Below are 15,144 nucleotides of genomic sequence, written 5' to 3'. Positions count from 1 at the left end.
ATTTGTTTGTCTACTGGTTTTCTTTCTTCTTTTCTGCTGATCTTCATCTATTGTCTGTTATTTCTTGTTAAGCTCTTTTACTCATGTTTCTCATGATGTGCACAATTATTTTTTTTAAACACCGAAACTTAGATATTTTATTTCCTAACAAATATATAGTATATATATAATGTAGATAAACCTCTTAAACTACAAATTAATATATACACACACATATATTATATACAAACTTTGAGAACATAAATTTATAAACCCTCATCGGTGATCTCAATTAATACCTACATAACGTCACTATATTCATAAAAAAATTAGCAATTATTTTGTGAGACGGTCTCACGAATCAATATTCGTGAGACGAGTCGACCCGATTCATATGTGCAATGAAAAAAATATTATTTTTGACATTAAAAAGTAATGACAAAAACTCCTATATATGAGACGGTCTCAAGGGTCATTTTTTTAGACGGGTATCTTATATGGGCTATCCATTAAAAAGTATTACATTTTATGCCAAAAGTATTACTTATTATTATAAATATGGGTAGGGTTGATCCGTATCACGGATAAAACCGTCTCACATGAGTGTTACTCAAAAGTAATATATTTTTATGAGTCGGGTCGTGTCAGAGGTCTATCTCATAACACTAACTGACAATATATATCTATAATAGTTTTTTTTTTTTTTGGGATATCATTTTAGGACCCAATAAAAAAATGAGTAGTATTCATTTTTATACACGAACTATTGATAAAATATCAAATTGATACATGAAATATTGTAAATGGTTTAATTGGTACATGATCAAATTAAAAAGTCAAGTTTACATTTAATATAAATTGCTATTAATTCCAATTACTATTATTAAAATTTAATTTGGTACATAATTTTATTTTCAAGGTTATTTATTGATTAATTTTAAAAATATCATATTTATTTAAAATTATATCATGATAAATAATTGTCAACTCAAATTATACAATAAAAAATATAGTAATATATTGATAAAAATATAATAAAATAAATATATTTCAACATAACCCGTTGATCTTGTTTTTAAACTGTTGAAACAAACATAATAATCATTTTGGTTTTTCAAATATCCTTGCATTGTTATGTTGAAAATTCAAAAACATGTTCAACATTAAATATTAGATCATGAAAAACAAATCTCATAGAAAAAAAATCTAACTTATTATATCGATTTGTGTGATTATAATGACCTAAATTTTTTTCGCTTGATTTAAGAATTTGTAAGTTTATATTTTTTTATTCGTGCTTGAATTTAAATATAAATAAATAAATAGTTATATTATTAAATTTTTATTTTAGTCATGTATTTGATTTATTTAGTGAGTGTGGTTACATTAATATATAATTTTTATATCAATTTTTTTTTCAAAAAATGGATAATTATTTAAAATAGATAGAAAATTATCATTTTATTATATATTTATTAATATTTTAAAAATATATTATATCTGAATAAATAATTTACTAACAAGTAAATTTTAAATATATATTATAAAAATAGTCAGATATTTATATCTTATAATTTTTAAATTAATATAAATTTATTTTTACATTTTTAATCAATAAAAATTACTTTGAAAAATAAAATATGCACTTAGTTAAATTTACTAAAAATAATTGGACTTAATTAAAAGCAATTTTAATAAAGGATAAAATTGATTTTTTAGTTGAAACATGTACCAATTAAATCATTTTCAAAAGTTTATGTACCAATTTAATATTTTATCAATAGTTCGTTTATCAAAATAAATTTTAGTCTAACAAATGATGCACAATATTATACAAGTGTGAAACTGAATTGCCTTATTCATGTTATGTCATGACCAAGTCACTTTCATGATCTGGTCATGTTATAAATTTAATTTAATACGAGTTTTTCAAGACCACGTCTTTAATAAATTCGATTCAACTAGAGAAAAAAAATATTTTATAATTTGATAAAATATTTATTTCCCTATTTTCTATGGTCTAAGATTCCCCATCAATAATGTCATGCCCACTCAAGGAAAATAATCATGATTTTATCATATGTTAGATGGCATGTTAATTATAATAACTACTTAAGATACGAAATATATGCTATCGTAAATAACATTCAAGTAAAAATATGTAATGCGATGAATAGTGTAGATATTTGGAATTCACTCTACTAAATTACATTACATCGTAATTATTATATTTCTATGTACACGAATGTTATATATATTGTTAAATAAGATGGTGTAGAATGAGTAATTGCTATTTGGTTTCTTGGTACGATTCTCCTAATAAATTTTAAAAATTTTCCTCTTCACTCTTTATTGAAAGAATACTACAATTTAGATTCAAAATTAAATTAAAAATATTATAAAATCAAACTCTTGTGACTTTACTAAAAGTTATAAAATAATAATTATACAACTTCAATATTTTAAACTATACACCAACTCAAACATCACGTTCAATTTCTTTCTTACCCAAAGCAATTGTTACTCCTACAAATACAACATATATAGTGTATCATATTATATTATATGCACAAAATATATATGATCCAATCACCATTAATTGCTATGATTAGTACTTCATGTAGTCTACGCATCATGTGTGTGTGGTGACTGGCTGGGAAAATAATTAATTCCAATAGTTGGCACGAAACTATGATTAAATATTAATGAAAATCCACCGTCAAATGATGTTCGATTACTTAAATTTTAATCGGCTTCAATTTGTACAAAAATATGTACACACTAATAAAAAAAATTATTACATAATAATCCTTATTTTGGCAATTTTGTAACGAATTTGTCATAGTCGTAACACAAATAATTTTGGTTTTGTTATCAATGCACCGTGCAATCATATTAAACAAGATTTTCTAAAAAAAAGTAATTTTGGACATTTGTTTCTATTTTCATTGGTCAATTGATATCAATGCTATGCCCACGAAAATGGGGGAAAAAATCGGAATTTTCTCCTTCGAAAAAGCAATACAAAAACTTTTGTATATTGTATCATAACTTAATTTTGTGAGATATATTTCTTATTTAATATATATAAAAAAATATTATTTTTTATGTTAAAAATATTATTTTTTATTTTATTTGTAAATCGGATTGGCGTGTACATAGAAAACAAAAATCAGTTTATTTAAATAATAAAATCGAAAGCAATGGAAAGTGATTAATAAATTTCTCAAGATTGTCAATCAATGATACAAGGATTACACAATAAATAAATAAATAATATCACCACCGGTCCACAACGGGTGATGGGTCCCACAATGACACGTGGCGGAAACCCAGTTAACCAGGTATATCTCGCTCGCACGTCTTCGCACGACAGGCCAATGCGCCGTATAAAATTATTGGCACCTCTTCATGATGAAATCCTCGGACCGTATAAAACTATATATACACGGGCCTGTCTCTATCTGCGGGGTCCCCTGAAGTAATCTCAGAAAGGCGTCTTTTTTAGAGGCTTTGTTCCTTTTTTCCTGGGCTTTCTTTCTTTATATTCGTTGCTTTTTTGAGAAGGACTGTTGGAATTTCCTGTTACTAATTCGAAAGTTTTAAAAGCCAAGGGGGAAAAGGGCAGTTTCTTTTTGTTCTTCCGCCTCCACCTGAGTTTTTGGATTTTTATGTAGCATGAAGACGTTCAACTCTGTAATTATTTCCATTTCTCTCTCTCTGTGTATATACCTTCATTTGTGAACTGTTTGTTTGTTTGCTCAATTTTCGTGCATGTTTTTTTTTTTCGGGTGTCTTTGACTTCGTTTCTTTCGTTTGTTGTCTGCACGTATTTGGTTGAGCTTTGCGAAAATGATATTTCTTTTGATATAATTCTTTTGTTTAAATTTTTTTAAAGGGTGCTCTTTAATTCGTGGGGTGGATTGAAGAATGGAAAATAGCTTACCAGAGAGCCAAAAAAAAAAGAGAGTGAAAAAAAAAATTCTTTGGTGTTTTTTTAAATTATTATTATTATTATTTTTACTGTTATCATTCATCATTCATTATATAAATAGATAAGTCAATTTCCCAAATTGGATCATCTCTGGCCCAGCAGCCAGTCAGATGAAAACGAAGCAATAATAATATAAAAATTGAGGCGTTTTGTTATTGGTTTCAAGCCTTCGTTTTGGACTTTTGACTTTCATAAACGAACAATAATGAAGTTTGGAGGATAAGATTGTGTATGAATACCATATATTGGTAACCAGAATTCAGAATATAATCAGTGAGTTTTTTAAATTATTTTTAATTTTCTGGGATAAATATTTACTGCAGTTGGTATGTACATATGGATAAATCAACTCGGTTGTAGTTAATTAGCATTTTTGTATTGCATTCCCCTTTTAGGCGCCTTCCTGAATTTACTGGATGGAATGATGGTAAGTCTATTGCCTGGTGTCGAAAATCATGGCTGTGGTGTGGCAGCAGCTCTCGGTTTTGTTATTCGTTTCGTCGAGATTTGATGTTCCTGATACAGTTTTTCAAGTACTAATCTTGGCATATGTTTTAATATGGGTATCAATGTCTCAAAAGTTCTTGGTGGACTTTCCCTGTTCAAAACTAGTTTATGACCATTGATTCTAGTATTTTTTCAACTGGAGTTGGTCTTATGTGCGGGTTGTGTAATTTTTCGATCTACTGTCTTGGGATTATCTGTTTTCGTTTTCTCTGATCAGCAACTTGGTTTATTGTTTCAGGTTTCTCTATTATCTGATCCTAAAAGCAGATCATGTCTCTGTAGTCTTGTGGTGTCTGCTTCTTTGATTTGTGGCGTTTTCTTTGTTGGAAGTGCATGGCTGGGGACTGAAACGTTCGAGGTATTTACTTATTCAACAATCAGATAGCGACACATTAATTTATATTCTTGGACTGATTAAATATATTTCTGAGTATGCATGAAAATTTCTTTGGTTCATGTGGTTTAAATGATGTCGGTTTACTGGTTCCTGCCCAGATTATAGGAAAAGATCATTGTTATTACTTTTTTTTTAAACTGCTTTTTGGTAATTACGGGTTTTACAGCGAACATTTGCAAGTTCAAAACAAAATTGATTCTTTTACTGATATGTTCCATTGATGCAGTTATCGCCTGGATATGGACTAAGCAGGACACAGAAATATGTGGACTCTGATAACTGCAAGGTGGATTTATTTCCCTGTATGAGCATAATCGTCTTTACCAGTTTAGACTCTATCACTTCTCTATAAATTATAGATTCCATCATTGTAAATTCACTTATAATTCTCGAATCTGAATTTGTAGGAATCACCGAAACCAAACTCGATAGAAAATGTTACAAGAGAGAATACTCCGGAGAAATGCAAAGTTTGTGGTTTATACTATTATCTTCATGCTTTGCTGAACACATCTTTTTCTAGCATCTCTCCTTCGAAATAAACGCCTTTTTTTTTTCTTATTCTTCTTCTTTTTTAAAAAAAAAAATTCAGAGAGAATGCAGGCCTGTAGGTACTGATGCTTTGCCAAAAGGAATCATTTCAACAACATCAAACTTGAGAGTGAAGCCCCTAACAGGTCCCATAACGGAAAAAGTATGTAATCCATGTTAATTTTTTCCAGAGTATGATAATCTGTCATAATCATTTGTGGCATCTCTGATGATCTTTGTGCTTATTTTGAACAGTTAGTGCATGATTTCTCAAGGATTTCGTTCTTGCCTTAATTAGAGTTCTAAATAAACTAATGGTAGGGAAGGCGAGAGGAATCACCGAATCATTTTTTTAGGCTCACCTAATGTAACGTAGTTAGAACAGTTGGTTGACATGGATAAATTTATTTGATCATTTTGTGAATTTTGAATTTTTGGACTAGGAATACCCAGAACTATAGGAAAGAATAATTGACTTATCTTGAGTATGCCTGCCAACAATCAGGGTCATACTCTTTCCTAGAATGTAATGTTATTTGTAATTTTTCGAAAAAGAAAATACAAGTTTTGCCACCCAAAATTCATGAACTCGCTTTCCTCCTTCCACTCCTGGGGCTCGCCCCTGCAAGCAATGTAACCGGCCATTTATTTTCTTGACAGCAATGGATCATCCGTCTGGTTTAGTGACTATTTTATGAGTAAACACCTATGGTTCTACCCCCTTCCTGGCTGATTTGCACGAATGTTTTACTTATTGTATTGTAATACAGATCGATTTTTGGGCTGTGTAAACTAATAATAACACTATAATATGTTGATGCCGTGTAATTTGATAAACTTTCTTACATTGCAAAATGGAAAGAGTTATGAAAGAAAATGGGGACAGTGTTATTGAAGTTGATTGATAACGATGAGCATAATTTTTTGTATCACACTTTGTTTTGCTCTCATGTGACAAATTTCCTTATTCTCTGTTAGTAATAACCATTGAGTTACATTTTTTTATTATCCTTCTAGTAATTTTTTGTCCTGTTTGCGTTGTTTCGTACACTTTATTCATGATATGCAGTATTTTGTAATCAGGGTGAGACAACCCTTTCGAGGAATTTGTTGGCTGTTGCAGTTGGGATAAAGCAAAAACCATTGGTAAACAAAATTGTTAACAAGGTATTATCTGCCTTTCCTTTACATTCCTGATTATGAACAGTGAAAATCATCCAACGTACATGATTTTTCGTAGTTTTTGGCAAATGATTTTGTCGTGATGCTTTTTCACTATGATGGAATTGTCGAAAGTTGGAATGAGGAATGGGGTGACAAAGTCATTCACGTATCTGCCATAAACCAAACAAAATGGTATGTATCTTAAAGATGTTTCAAAAGAAATGAGGAAACTAAGAGATGCATTATTTTTTTCAAATGCCAATAGTCATATTGATGTGTCAAAAATCTTTATCAATGGGATAGGTGGTTTGCCAAACGGTTTCTGCATCCTGATATTGTTGCTGAATATGACTATATCTTTTTATGGGATGAAGACCTAGGAGTCGAATATTTTCATCCGGGAAGGTACAAACGTGTGACTTTGGTATTGCTCAGCAGGGAAATTTTTGAATAATCTTTTTTGTTGTTGTAATATTTCACTTCTTTTTAGATATGTATCAATTATCGAGGAAGAGGGGCTTGAAATTTCACAACCTGCTCTTGATTCTGGTAACTCCGAGGTTCATCATGAGATTACAGTTCGCAGAATAAAATCAAGGGTGCACAGGTTAGTAAAAGCCATGTATTTAGTGTTTCTCAAGTCACCTAGTCTTTGACAAAGTGGAAATTTTCTTGTTCATCATATCCAAGATTTTATGTGATAAATGGACATTTAGTTGCAATAGTGATTTTTATGTCCTATCGAATATCTTACATCCATTCTGTGAATAGGAGATACTATAAGTTTACAGGCGGTGGAAGGTGTTACAGAAACAGTACAACCCCTCCCTGCGTCGGGTAAGAATCTACGTCTATTATGTCTCTTGTATAAATTTTCAGGCGGTGGAAGGTGTTCAATGTATTTTTCTGATTCTTGTGAATAGTATTCGGATCGTACATTTAAGTTTCACTAAATTCAAAACGTGGTGCAGTTGGGTTGAGATGATGGCTCCCGTGTTTTCAAGAGCAGCTTGGCGTTGTGTGTGGTATATGATCCAGGTAAACTCAATCTTCGCGTCCTTGCAATTGTTGTCTAGGTTGTATATTTGCATTATTTTATTTTATTTGAGTTAGTGATGAATTTTCTGAACACAATTTAACCATATAATGCTTACGACATAAAAGAAATGAAATAGAAACAATATGATATGAAGAATAGGGAGTGATTATTAAACTAAACTTCCAATTAAATGAACGCAAAGCTAAAATAAGATGATCTTGTTTGGGCGGTCTCTAATTCGATACATTCTTGTATAACCACGCATCCACTTTGACATGTGTATCTCGCGCGAGTATGAATGAGAGAGGCACAATCACATAAAAATCCCCCTTCCCAAAACAAATACTAATGTCCCCTCTTACAGAATGACTTGATCCACGCTTGGGGCCTTGATAAGCAGCTCGGTTATTGTGCACAGGTAAGTTTTCATCTGAAGTAGTTCTCGTTTGATTAATGGCATTCATCGCAAAACAAAAATCATCACTTTAATTACAGGGTGATCGTACGGTTAAAGTTGGTGTGGTCGACGAGGAGTATATAATTCATTTTGGTCTCCCTACACTAGGTGGTCTTTCGAATGAAAATAAGGTATCCCAGTCTCTTATTTCATCATTAACTGATTTGTATGATCGAGGTTGGATTTAGGAATTAACGTATTTTGAATGTGAAGCCTATGAATTAACAAAAATTAGAAATTTCTTTCATTTATACCCGCTTCTTCCATTTGGCATTATTTCTATGTGTTGCAACGAAATATCTTGTTTCTCCACAATCATAGTTGTTTTTCAAATGCAGACAAGAACAGAATCATCACCCTCAAAGAACTCGGAACCACTGGTATGATTTCTTGATTCAAATTGTGTTGTTACACTATGCCACACGATTCCTGGATTAAACATATCCACTCACTACAAATTTCAGGCAACTTCAGTTAAATACAAGATTGACAACAGATCCGCGGTATGTTGTAGTTTCAAGTTCAATATAGGCCTATCTATCTTTCGACAACATATGCTGATTTACTCCTACTCGTGCAGGTTCGGCTAAGATCGTATAACGAAATGAAGATATTTAAGAACCGATGGGATAACGCGGTCAAGGAGGACGAGTGCTGGGTCGACCCGTTTGAACAACCACAATAGCAGAAGTTTAAACAGCAAAAACAAAATTTTTCGGAAAGGTCAAGGATACATGTACAGAAAGAAACATAGATATTTCAGAAGAATACTCCTACATTCTTTTCTCAGCATGCTGAGAAATACAGCACAGCTCTGAAGATTTGGATCGAACTTGGGTTCTAAATTTTTCGAAGATATATGTTTTGATGATATGTATCTATTTTTTTTTTTTGTATAGGCCAATTTGCCTTCTTTTGTGTTTTGATGTGATGTGGTACTAAATTTTTCGGCAGTATTTATGTACAAAAAAGAAGGGGGTGCATTGCTGGTGTTGAATAAGGGTGCGGAATGTTTTAATAAGCTTTTCAGAACCCTATATTTTACAAAAGTAGAGTGTTATTTATACAAATCTAAAAAATCGTGGTAACACTCCATCTTAATTTATTGTTAGACATGATTGCTCTCATAATATCTTTGTCTTATTTTTTGGTCAAATGGAGAACGTAACATTGAAAAATGTTAACGTGACATCGGAAAAAATACTGACATGTTAAGCTGTCATGTCAGCAATTGAACAAAAATAAATGAAAATCAAAAGTTAGTATATCAAAACTAAATTTTATAAAATAATGAATCAAATAAAAAAATGGTCAAGCTAGTTAACCAAAAAAAATCATTTTTCAAATATTAATTTATCTTAAATAACTCAAATATAATTTTTCTGCATCACCAAATAAATTTTAATTTTTTATAAAAATTGTTACAGTTCTTTATCATATATAAATAAAATATAAAATAACATGTGTCAGGGATTTTTTCTAGTTGACTTATAACTCTTATAATGAACAATATCTCTAAATAAAATTACAATTTTGTTTTGGTCAAAAAAAAAAATATATATATATATATATATAAAATAACAAAAAAAAAAAAAATTATTTTCATCTCAAAATATTTACATTTATTCCCAACACATTGCATATGACCCCTTCGCCACTATCAAATTTACTTCCACACTAAAGAGACCTAAATTAAAATCTCTCATCATCTACTATGAGAGCTTCGATTTGAAATCTGAACTCTATTTATGTTATTGTTTGGTAGATAAACACAATTTTTAATTGACTCCGTTACCTCTCATTTTCCGGTAAGCCACTCCCAATCGGATCCACTTTTATTATTCTATTCTATTTCGATCTCCTGAATGCAAGGTTTCTCCATTGCTCACGGCCTTATGATTGACTCTGATTATTATTTTTTTGTTTTTTTGCAGGTTTATTTGCTTTAGATTTTGTATTTCTCAACTATGTGAGTGTTATCCTTGATTTTCATCTACTCGATCATTTCACTTTTTTTTGAGAAAATTTGTTGCTGATTTGATGGTAATTGGCAAAAAAAAAACCTTTTATATTATTATGATTTTTTTTTTTGCTATCAATCCAAAGGCCAATCTTTTCCCGTCACTTTAAGCTCCACGATATCTGTGTTTTATGGTGGTTGTGGTGCGATAAGGGGAAGCTGAGTTGCTGGGTTTTATAGATTTATAAAAAATTAATGTTCTGTTGAAAATCCTACTCTAGTTTTGCTTTTACTGATTCACCGAAGCATTTATTGAGCTACAGCAGAAGAATCTTGGCTACCTTACAAGAGTTGAGATTAGTGGGTGGGATTCAGATTTTTTTATGTTTGTGTGGTTTAGATGGACCTACTGTTGTATCCCGTGCAGCTTTCATAAGAAATTATTGTGTTGTATAAAAATAGATGGGCTTTTATACCTAGAAGGACATTCTTTTAGGTTTGAGCTTTTCTCTCGTTCTTATGTGCTTATCTTTTGGTGCTATCCTTGAGGTTGACATAGTCAAAGAACGACCGAGAAAATGGCTACCTTCGGTTAGTGTTGGTAATATGGGTTGTGTTCACATTACAGAGGTATATTTAGGTGCATGTACTGATGCTGTTGGTTAAGTGAAAGCTATCTAAAGTGGGCAGTCGTGAACCTTGCTTGGCCTCTTAAAGGGTTGATAATATCGAAAAATCATGAATTGACTTATAACTTTTGCGGGGATCTCCTCTAGAAAGCTAATCAAGAGTTTGGCTCTCATCTCGGACTCGGACTTCCCTATTAGTTGTTGTAGAAGATCCTAAATTGGTTTACTTTTTTCATCTCTAGTTGTTTGTGTGAAAGCTTTCCATACTTAACAGTCATGGGAGGTGCACTGGCTTTTCAACTTTATGTGCTCAAGATAATCAATTCTCCTTTATATTCTTGCCAGTATTGAACAATTCTCCTTTGGGCTATGTAATTAATTTCGCAGAGCCATCGTGTCTGTCTGTTTCAAAAAATAGAGTAGTTATCCTATACGTTCTTATCGGTTCTTGCCTTTTGTCGTTTAGGGCAGATGATGAGCCTGTAGATCCAAAGAGGGAACTTGAAGACCGGTGCATGGCACCATGTGCTAGGCCACTAAAAGAATATCAGGTGAACTTTACTGTTTCCAAGTGACGCCATATTTCTGCTTCTTTATATTTTTCCTTCCATGAGTTATTTCATGCATCTTTTTCCTCCTTTATCGAGTTCCTTCGACATACATATTAGATGTTTGATGGGATACTTTACTTGAAATTTTTCTAGTGGCATGGATTATTTGTCTGAGCTGGCATGTGATTTTTCCCACAGTTGGAAAATTCTTATTAGGCTATGCATGGTTTCATTTTTCCAGGATTTTCAAAAGGGTTGTTCTGGAAAAATTAGGTTTTTTTTTTTGAAGTACTTTGGGAAAATCATGTGAGAAAATATGTTTTGAGAACTGTATTGGAGAATGTGATGTGTCGTATATATTATATGTCATGAAAGAGTTTTTACTGTATACATGTGTTTGGTAGTATTTTAATGGAATATAACATATTTGAAAGTTTTATAATAAAGTGTATCGAGTTAAAATATGGTATAATAGTATATTTGTTTTTGATAGAAATGATAAAATGTGGGATTGAAAATAATGATAACGTTGGGAGATTTGAAATGAGTTTTTAGAAGGAAAAAATGACAATGAAATAGTTTTGTTTTTTCTAGGTTTTTAATGACGAGAACTGATTGGAAGAAAATAAATACAAGCGAAGCTAAGTCATTGGAATCTGAATTTCAGCATATGAAATGAACTGTGAATTTATGTGGGCAATCATGGAGTAAAGTTGGGATTGTTTTGGAAATGCTAGCATCTTTATTGCCACTTTCATTTGTGAAATAAATACAATTCATTCTCTTTGACTTGAGTTTTGGTGGAGTTAACAAAGTTGATACCATATATCTTTATGTGAATAGAAAGAGCGGGTAACCAATAATGACGGAGGGGAATAAGGGAGTGTTTGCAATCATTAAAAAAAGTGATTGTTAGATTTTAGCTTAAAAAATCACTTTTGTGTGTTTCTTAAATCTAAATTATGTGTTAGCTTATGCTTAACTTAATTGAAATTCAAAAACTAGTCATGTGGTGGTTATGATTTTTCAAAAGTTATTCTAATAAAAAGGTCAATGATAAAATCACTCTAATAACTTATTTATCAAACACTACTCAACTTTCATTTTTAGATTTTCACATTTGTTTTCAAACACTACCAACTTTCGATTTTTCTCTAACTTTTTTATAATCTATAAATAAATTTAATCACTTGTACAAAAACATAATCTTTTGCAAACACTCCCTAAGCACGAGCCACGTTGATTTTAAACACATTTAAAATATTTACTTTTACAATCTGGGTGTCAGCTAATGGACTCTTTCTTACAGGCATGTGCTAAAAGAATTCAAGGTGATGAATCAGGGCACAAGCACTGTACTGGACAATACTTTGATTATTGGCGTTGTGTCGATAATTGCGTAAGCCCCATCATCCAACTGATTCTCTGTTTAACCTTTCCCATATTTTTTGGAGAAAATAAATCACTTCATTCTGATTTGACTTTTGAATTTTTTCCGTTAACAGGCCGCAGCCAAGCTATTTTCGCACCTTAAATAACAGCTCAAGACCTTCATTGGTCATTGGTATGCCGCAACCAAGCTATTTTATCATCTTAATAACAGAACAAGACATCATTGCTTAGTGCTGTAGTAGTACAGATTTTTTTGTCTGGAAACGAAGAAATTCAGTTGTTTGATGTCTTCTAGCTGCATGAGATGGAATTTGTCATCATGATTGTCGTGCTAGCCTTAGTCCCAGCTAATTGGAGATGACTAGGTTCAATCAATAAAACCATAAAATCTTGTTGATTTGGATATCACAGCTAATGGCTAATATCTTTCTTATATTACTACTATCCGTATTTCATGTCTGATGATACCGATTAGTTTAGGAGATAAACCCAATGCAATGTGATCCATTAAATGATGTTTTACTCTTTCTGGAGACAGTAGCCGTTAGCCAAGGCAGCACGGCAATGGATGTTGTACCTAATAAAATACCTCGAATCGACGAACCAATTTTCTTCCATAAACCAAACTGAATTCGCACCAAAAATATTTCTGCGTATCAAAGAAAAAGAGTGAGATGACTTCGCCCGAAGGCGAAGACACTCCGACGCTCAAGTCAGAGTATTCAACAAAAAATATTGAAATTGCGAATGAAATACGTATATGAAAAGCGTACCTTAATACGGGTCAGGAGTCTTTTATTTACAAGCATAGACTGCCGATTATATCTGTCATAAATTTTCTGGCATTACAATACAGTCAAACATCGTTTATTTTAAATCAATTCTTGTAGGTTTTGAATAGCATGAGTTTATTTCCCTCCACATTTCTTCTCTCTAACATCTATGACTCCTTCCAACTATCATCGTTGCCACAACTATTGTCACTCAATGATGGTGTCGATGGGACGATTATCTCAAATCGCCTGCCTCGATCTTCCTTTACCGTGCACCAAATGTCAAGGATTCTCTGGTCTCAAGATAACCTGAGCAACATATCATATCCTAGACTGCAGTACTTTTCAAAGGAATTATAGAAGTCAATATAAAATCAATAGTATTAGTCTCTGATTGATTTAAAATAGGAACTAGTTTTTTTCTTCTTCTAACACAGAAAAGTTCTTTCATTAACTTGAAAGTAAGCCAAACTTTACAGCATTGTTCAAAAACAAGGAATGTCATATGTGCTATCAATATAAACAATGTCGAGCAAGTTGACGCGACATGTTATTTGCATTGCTTCGGCAGTGGTGAATAATGGAAGCCTCTGTTAGTTCAGTGCACAAAATATAACGAATCACTTGGCATGCTATCAAATATTCAAATTGAAAATATAGCACAAGAAAGGAGAGATGAAGAGGCCTCTCACTCTCTTGTTGGTTCTTGATAGCAAGGATTTCAAACACTTACATGAGATGAAGGCGACCCTGATGATGATCTCTTCTTGGTTCTTGATACTAATTAAATATTCACCTGAAGAAATGGCCTTCTGTACAAGGATTTCGAATACTCTGCACGAGCTGAAGGCGAAACTGATGATGATTCTGGTGCAAATAATATTTTCCATAACGAACATCGGATACAAATTGGCTACAAACGACGGCATGAATCTATCTATTCTGGTGGCTTACAGATTCATGCTCGGTGTCGTTTTCATTACTCCTGTAGCACCCTTTGTTGAAAGGTTCGGATTATATGTATGTTTCCGATTTTCAGAGTTTTGAAGTGCAGGTAATCAGGAACATTTGGAATATATAACACGAACGGAATGAAAGAATAAAAAATAAAATCAAACTCAAGAGAGAGATTAAATCACATAACATTGATGCGACAGGCATATATGTTTCAAGATACAGCCACAAACAAATCCATAAAACTCGTAAACTTGGGGATCTTTTTCCTGTAAAATCAGAACTATATATCGAATCTGGTAAAATCCAATTTTTGTAACGAAAATCTTTATAGATCAAGAGTCGACAAAATAAAATCACAGTACATAACCCAAGTTTAAGCCGAAAAGAAGCATGCATGTATCAAGATTCAAACAAAAACACCGTGATTCATAATTGATTAATCTATATCAAAAGTAAAATCGCACAAGTTCTTGACTACGTGCACGTTCGAAAATCTGAAAATCGGAAACATAAACATATAATCCAAACTTTTCAACAAAAAACGCTACAGGAGTAACAAAACAGCGCCGAACAAGAAATCTGTAAGCAACCAGAACATTATACAGACTCATGCGGTGGCTTGTTTGTATTAATTTGTATGTAATGTTTATTACGGAAAAGATAATTTGAACCAGAACCTTCAAAAGATTTATATATATATATCGTGCAAAGTATTCGAAATCCCTGACTCTACACAAGGCCGTTGATTTCGATCTTCTTCAAGAATCTTGGAAGGGAGAAACGAGAGTCTTAGAGGCAAAAGGAAGAAGACAGA

The 15,144-nt window shown here is 32.0% G+C and overlaps 2 protein-coding genes across 4 annotated transcripts; both read left to right on the top strand.

Moving 5' to 3' along the window:
* The first annotated feature begins 3,467 nt into the window (after positions 1-3,467).
* On the top strand, positions 3,468-9,119 carry LOC140863453 (uncharacterized). Of its 2 annotated transcripts, XM_073266899.1 has the most exons (17): positions 4,009-4,246; positions 4,369-4,400; positions 4,719-4,838; positions 5,104-5,163; positions 5,285-5,347; positions 5,470-5,571; positions 6,492-6,575; positions 6,649-6,764; positions 6,876-6,977; positions 7,063-7,179; positions 7,344-7,409; positions 7,544-7,610; positions 7,976-8,029; positions 8,107-8,199; positions 8,407-8,448; positions 8,533-8,571; positions 8,649-9,119. In XM_073266899.1, exons 2-17 carry the CDS (start codon positions 4,395-4,397, stop codon positions 8,751-8,753), a joined length of 1,236 nt encoding a protein of 411 aa, XP_073123000.1. In that variant the 5' UTR covers positions 4,009-4,246; positions 4,369-4,394; the 3' UTR covers positions 8,754-9,119. The 2 variants fall into 2 exon arrangements, with proteins under 2 accessions (XP_073122998.1, XP_073123000.1); XM_073266897.1 differs by lacking the exons at positions 4,009-4,246; positions 4,369-4,400 and adding an exon at positions 3,468-3,675.
* Positions 9,120-9,721: 602 nt separating this feature from the next.
* Positions 9,722-13,055, top strand: LOC140865223 (cytochrome b-c1 complex subunit 6-1, mitochondrial). 2 transcript variants are annotated; one of them, XM_073269789.1, is made up of 5 exons: positions 9,722-9,876; positions 10,003-10,037; positions 11,124-11,208; positions 12,518-12,607; positions 12,714-13,055. In XM_073269789.1, coding segments are annotated over exons 2-5 (210 nt in total). In that variant the 5' UTR covers positions 9,722-9,876; positions 10,003-10,035; the 3' UTR covers positions 12,747-13,055. The 2 variants fall into 2 exon arrangements, with proteins under 2 accessions (XP_073125890.1, XP_073125889.1); XM_073269788.1 differs by lacking the exons at positions 9,722-9,876; positions 10,003-10,037 and adding an exon at positions 10,592-10,619 and having other exon boundaries at positions 11,129-11,208.
* The last annotated feature ends 2,089 nt before the right edge of the window (positions 13,056-15,144 follow it).

This window comes from Henckelia pumila, chromosome 4 (assembly GCF_033568475.1).
Source record: "Henckelia pumila isolate YLH828 chromosome 4, ASM3356847v2, whole genome shotgun sequence".
In the NCBI taxonomy this organism is placed as follows: domain Eukaryota; kingdom Viridiplantae; phylum Streptophyta; class Magnoliopsida; order Lamiales; family Gesneriaceae; genus Henckelia; species Henckelia pumila.
The sequence above is the reverse complement of the archived record's forward strand: the minus strand, read 5'-3'. Positions and strand labels throughout refer to the sequence as shown.

Coding starts and splice junctions, on each gene's coding strand:
- LOC140863453 (XM_073266897.1), top strand. Junction 5,572..6,491: donor CAGGTCCCATAACGGAAAAA/GTATGTAATCCA, acceptor TTTTGTAATCAG/GGTGAGACAACCCTTTCGAG. Junction 6,978..7,062: donor GAATATTTTCATCCGGGAAG/GTACAAACGTGT, acceptor ACTTCTTTTTAG/ATATGTATCAATTATCGAGG.
- LOC140865223 (XM_073269788.1), top strand. Junction 11,209..12,517: donor GGCCACTAAAAGAATATCAG/GTGAACTTTACT, acceptor TCTTTCTTACAG/GCATGTGCTAAAAGAATTCA. Junction 12,608..12,713: donor GGCGTTGTGTCGATAATTGC/GTAAGCCCCATC, acceptor TTCCGTTAACAG/GCCGCAGCCAAGCTATTTTC.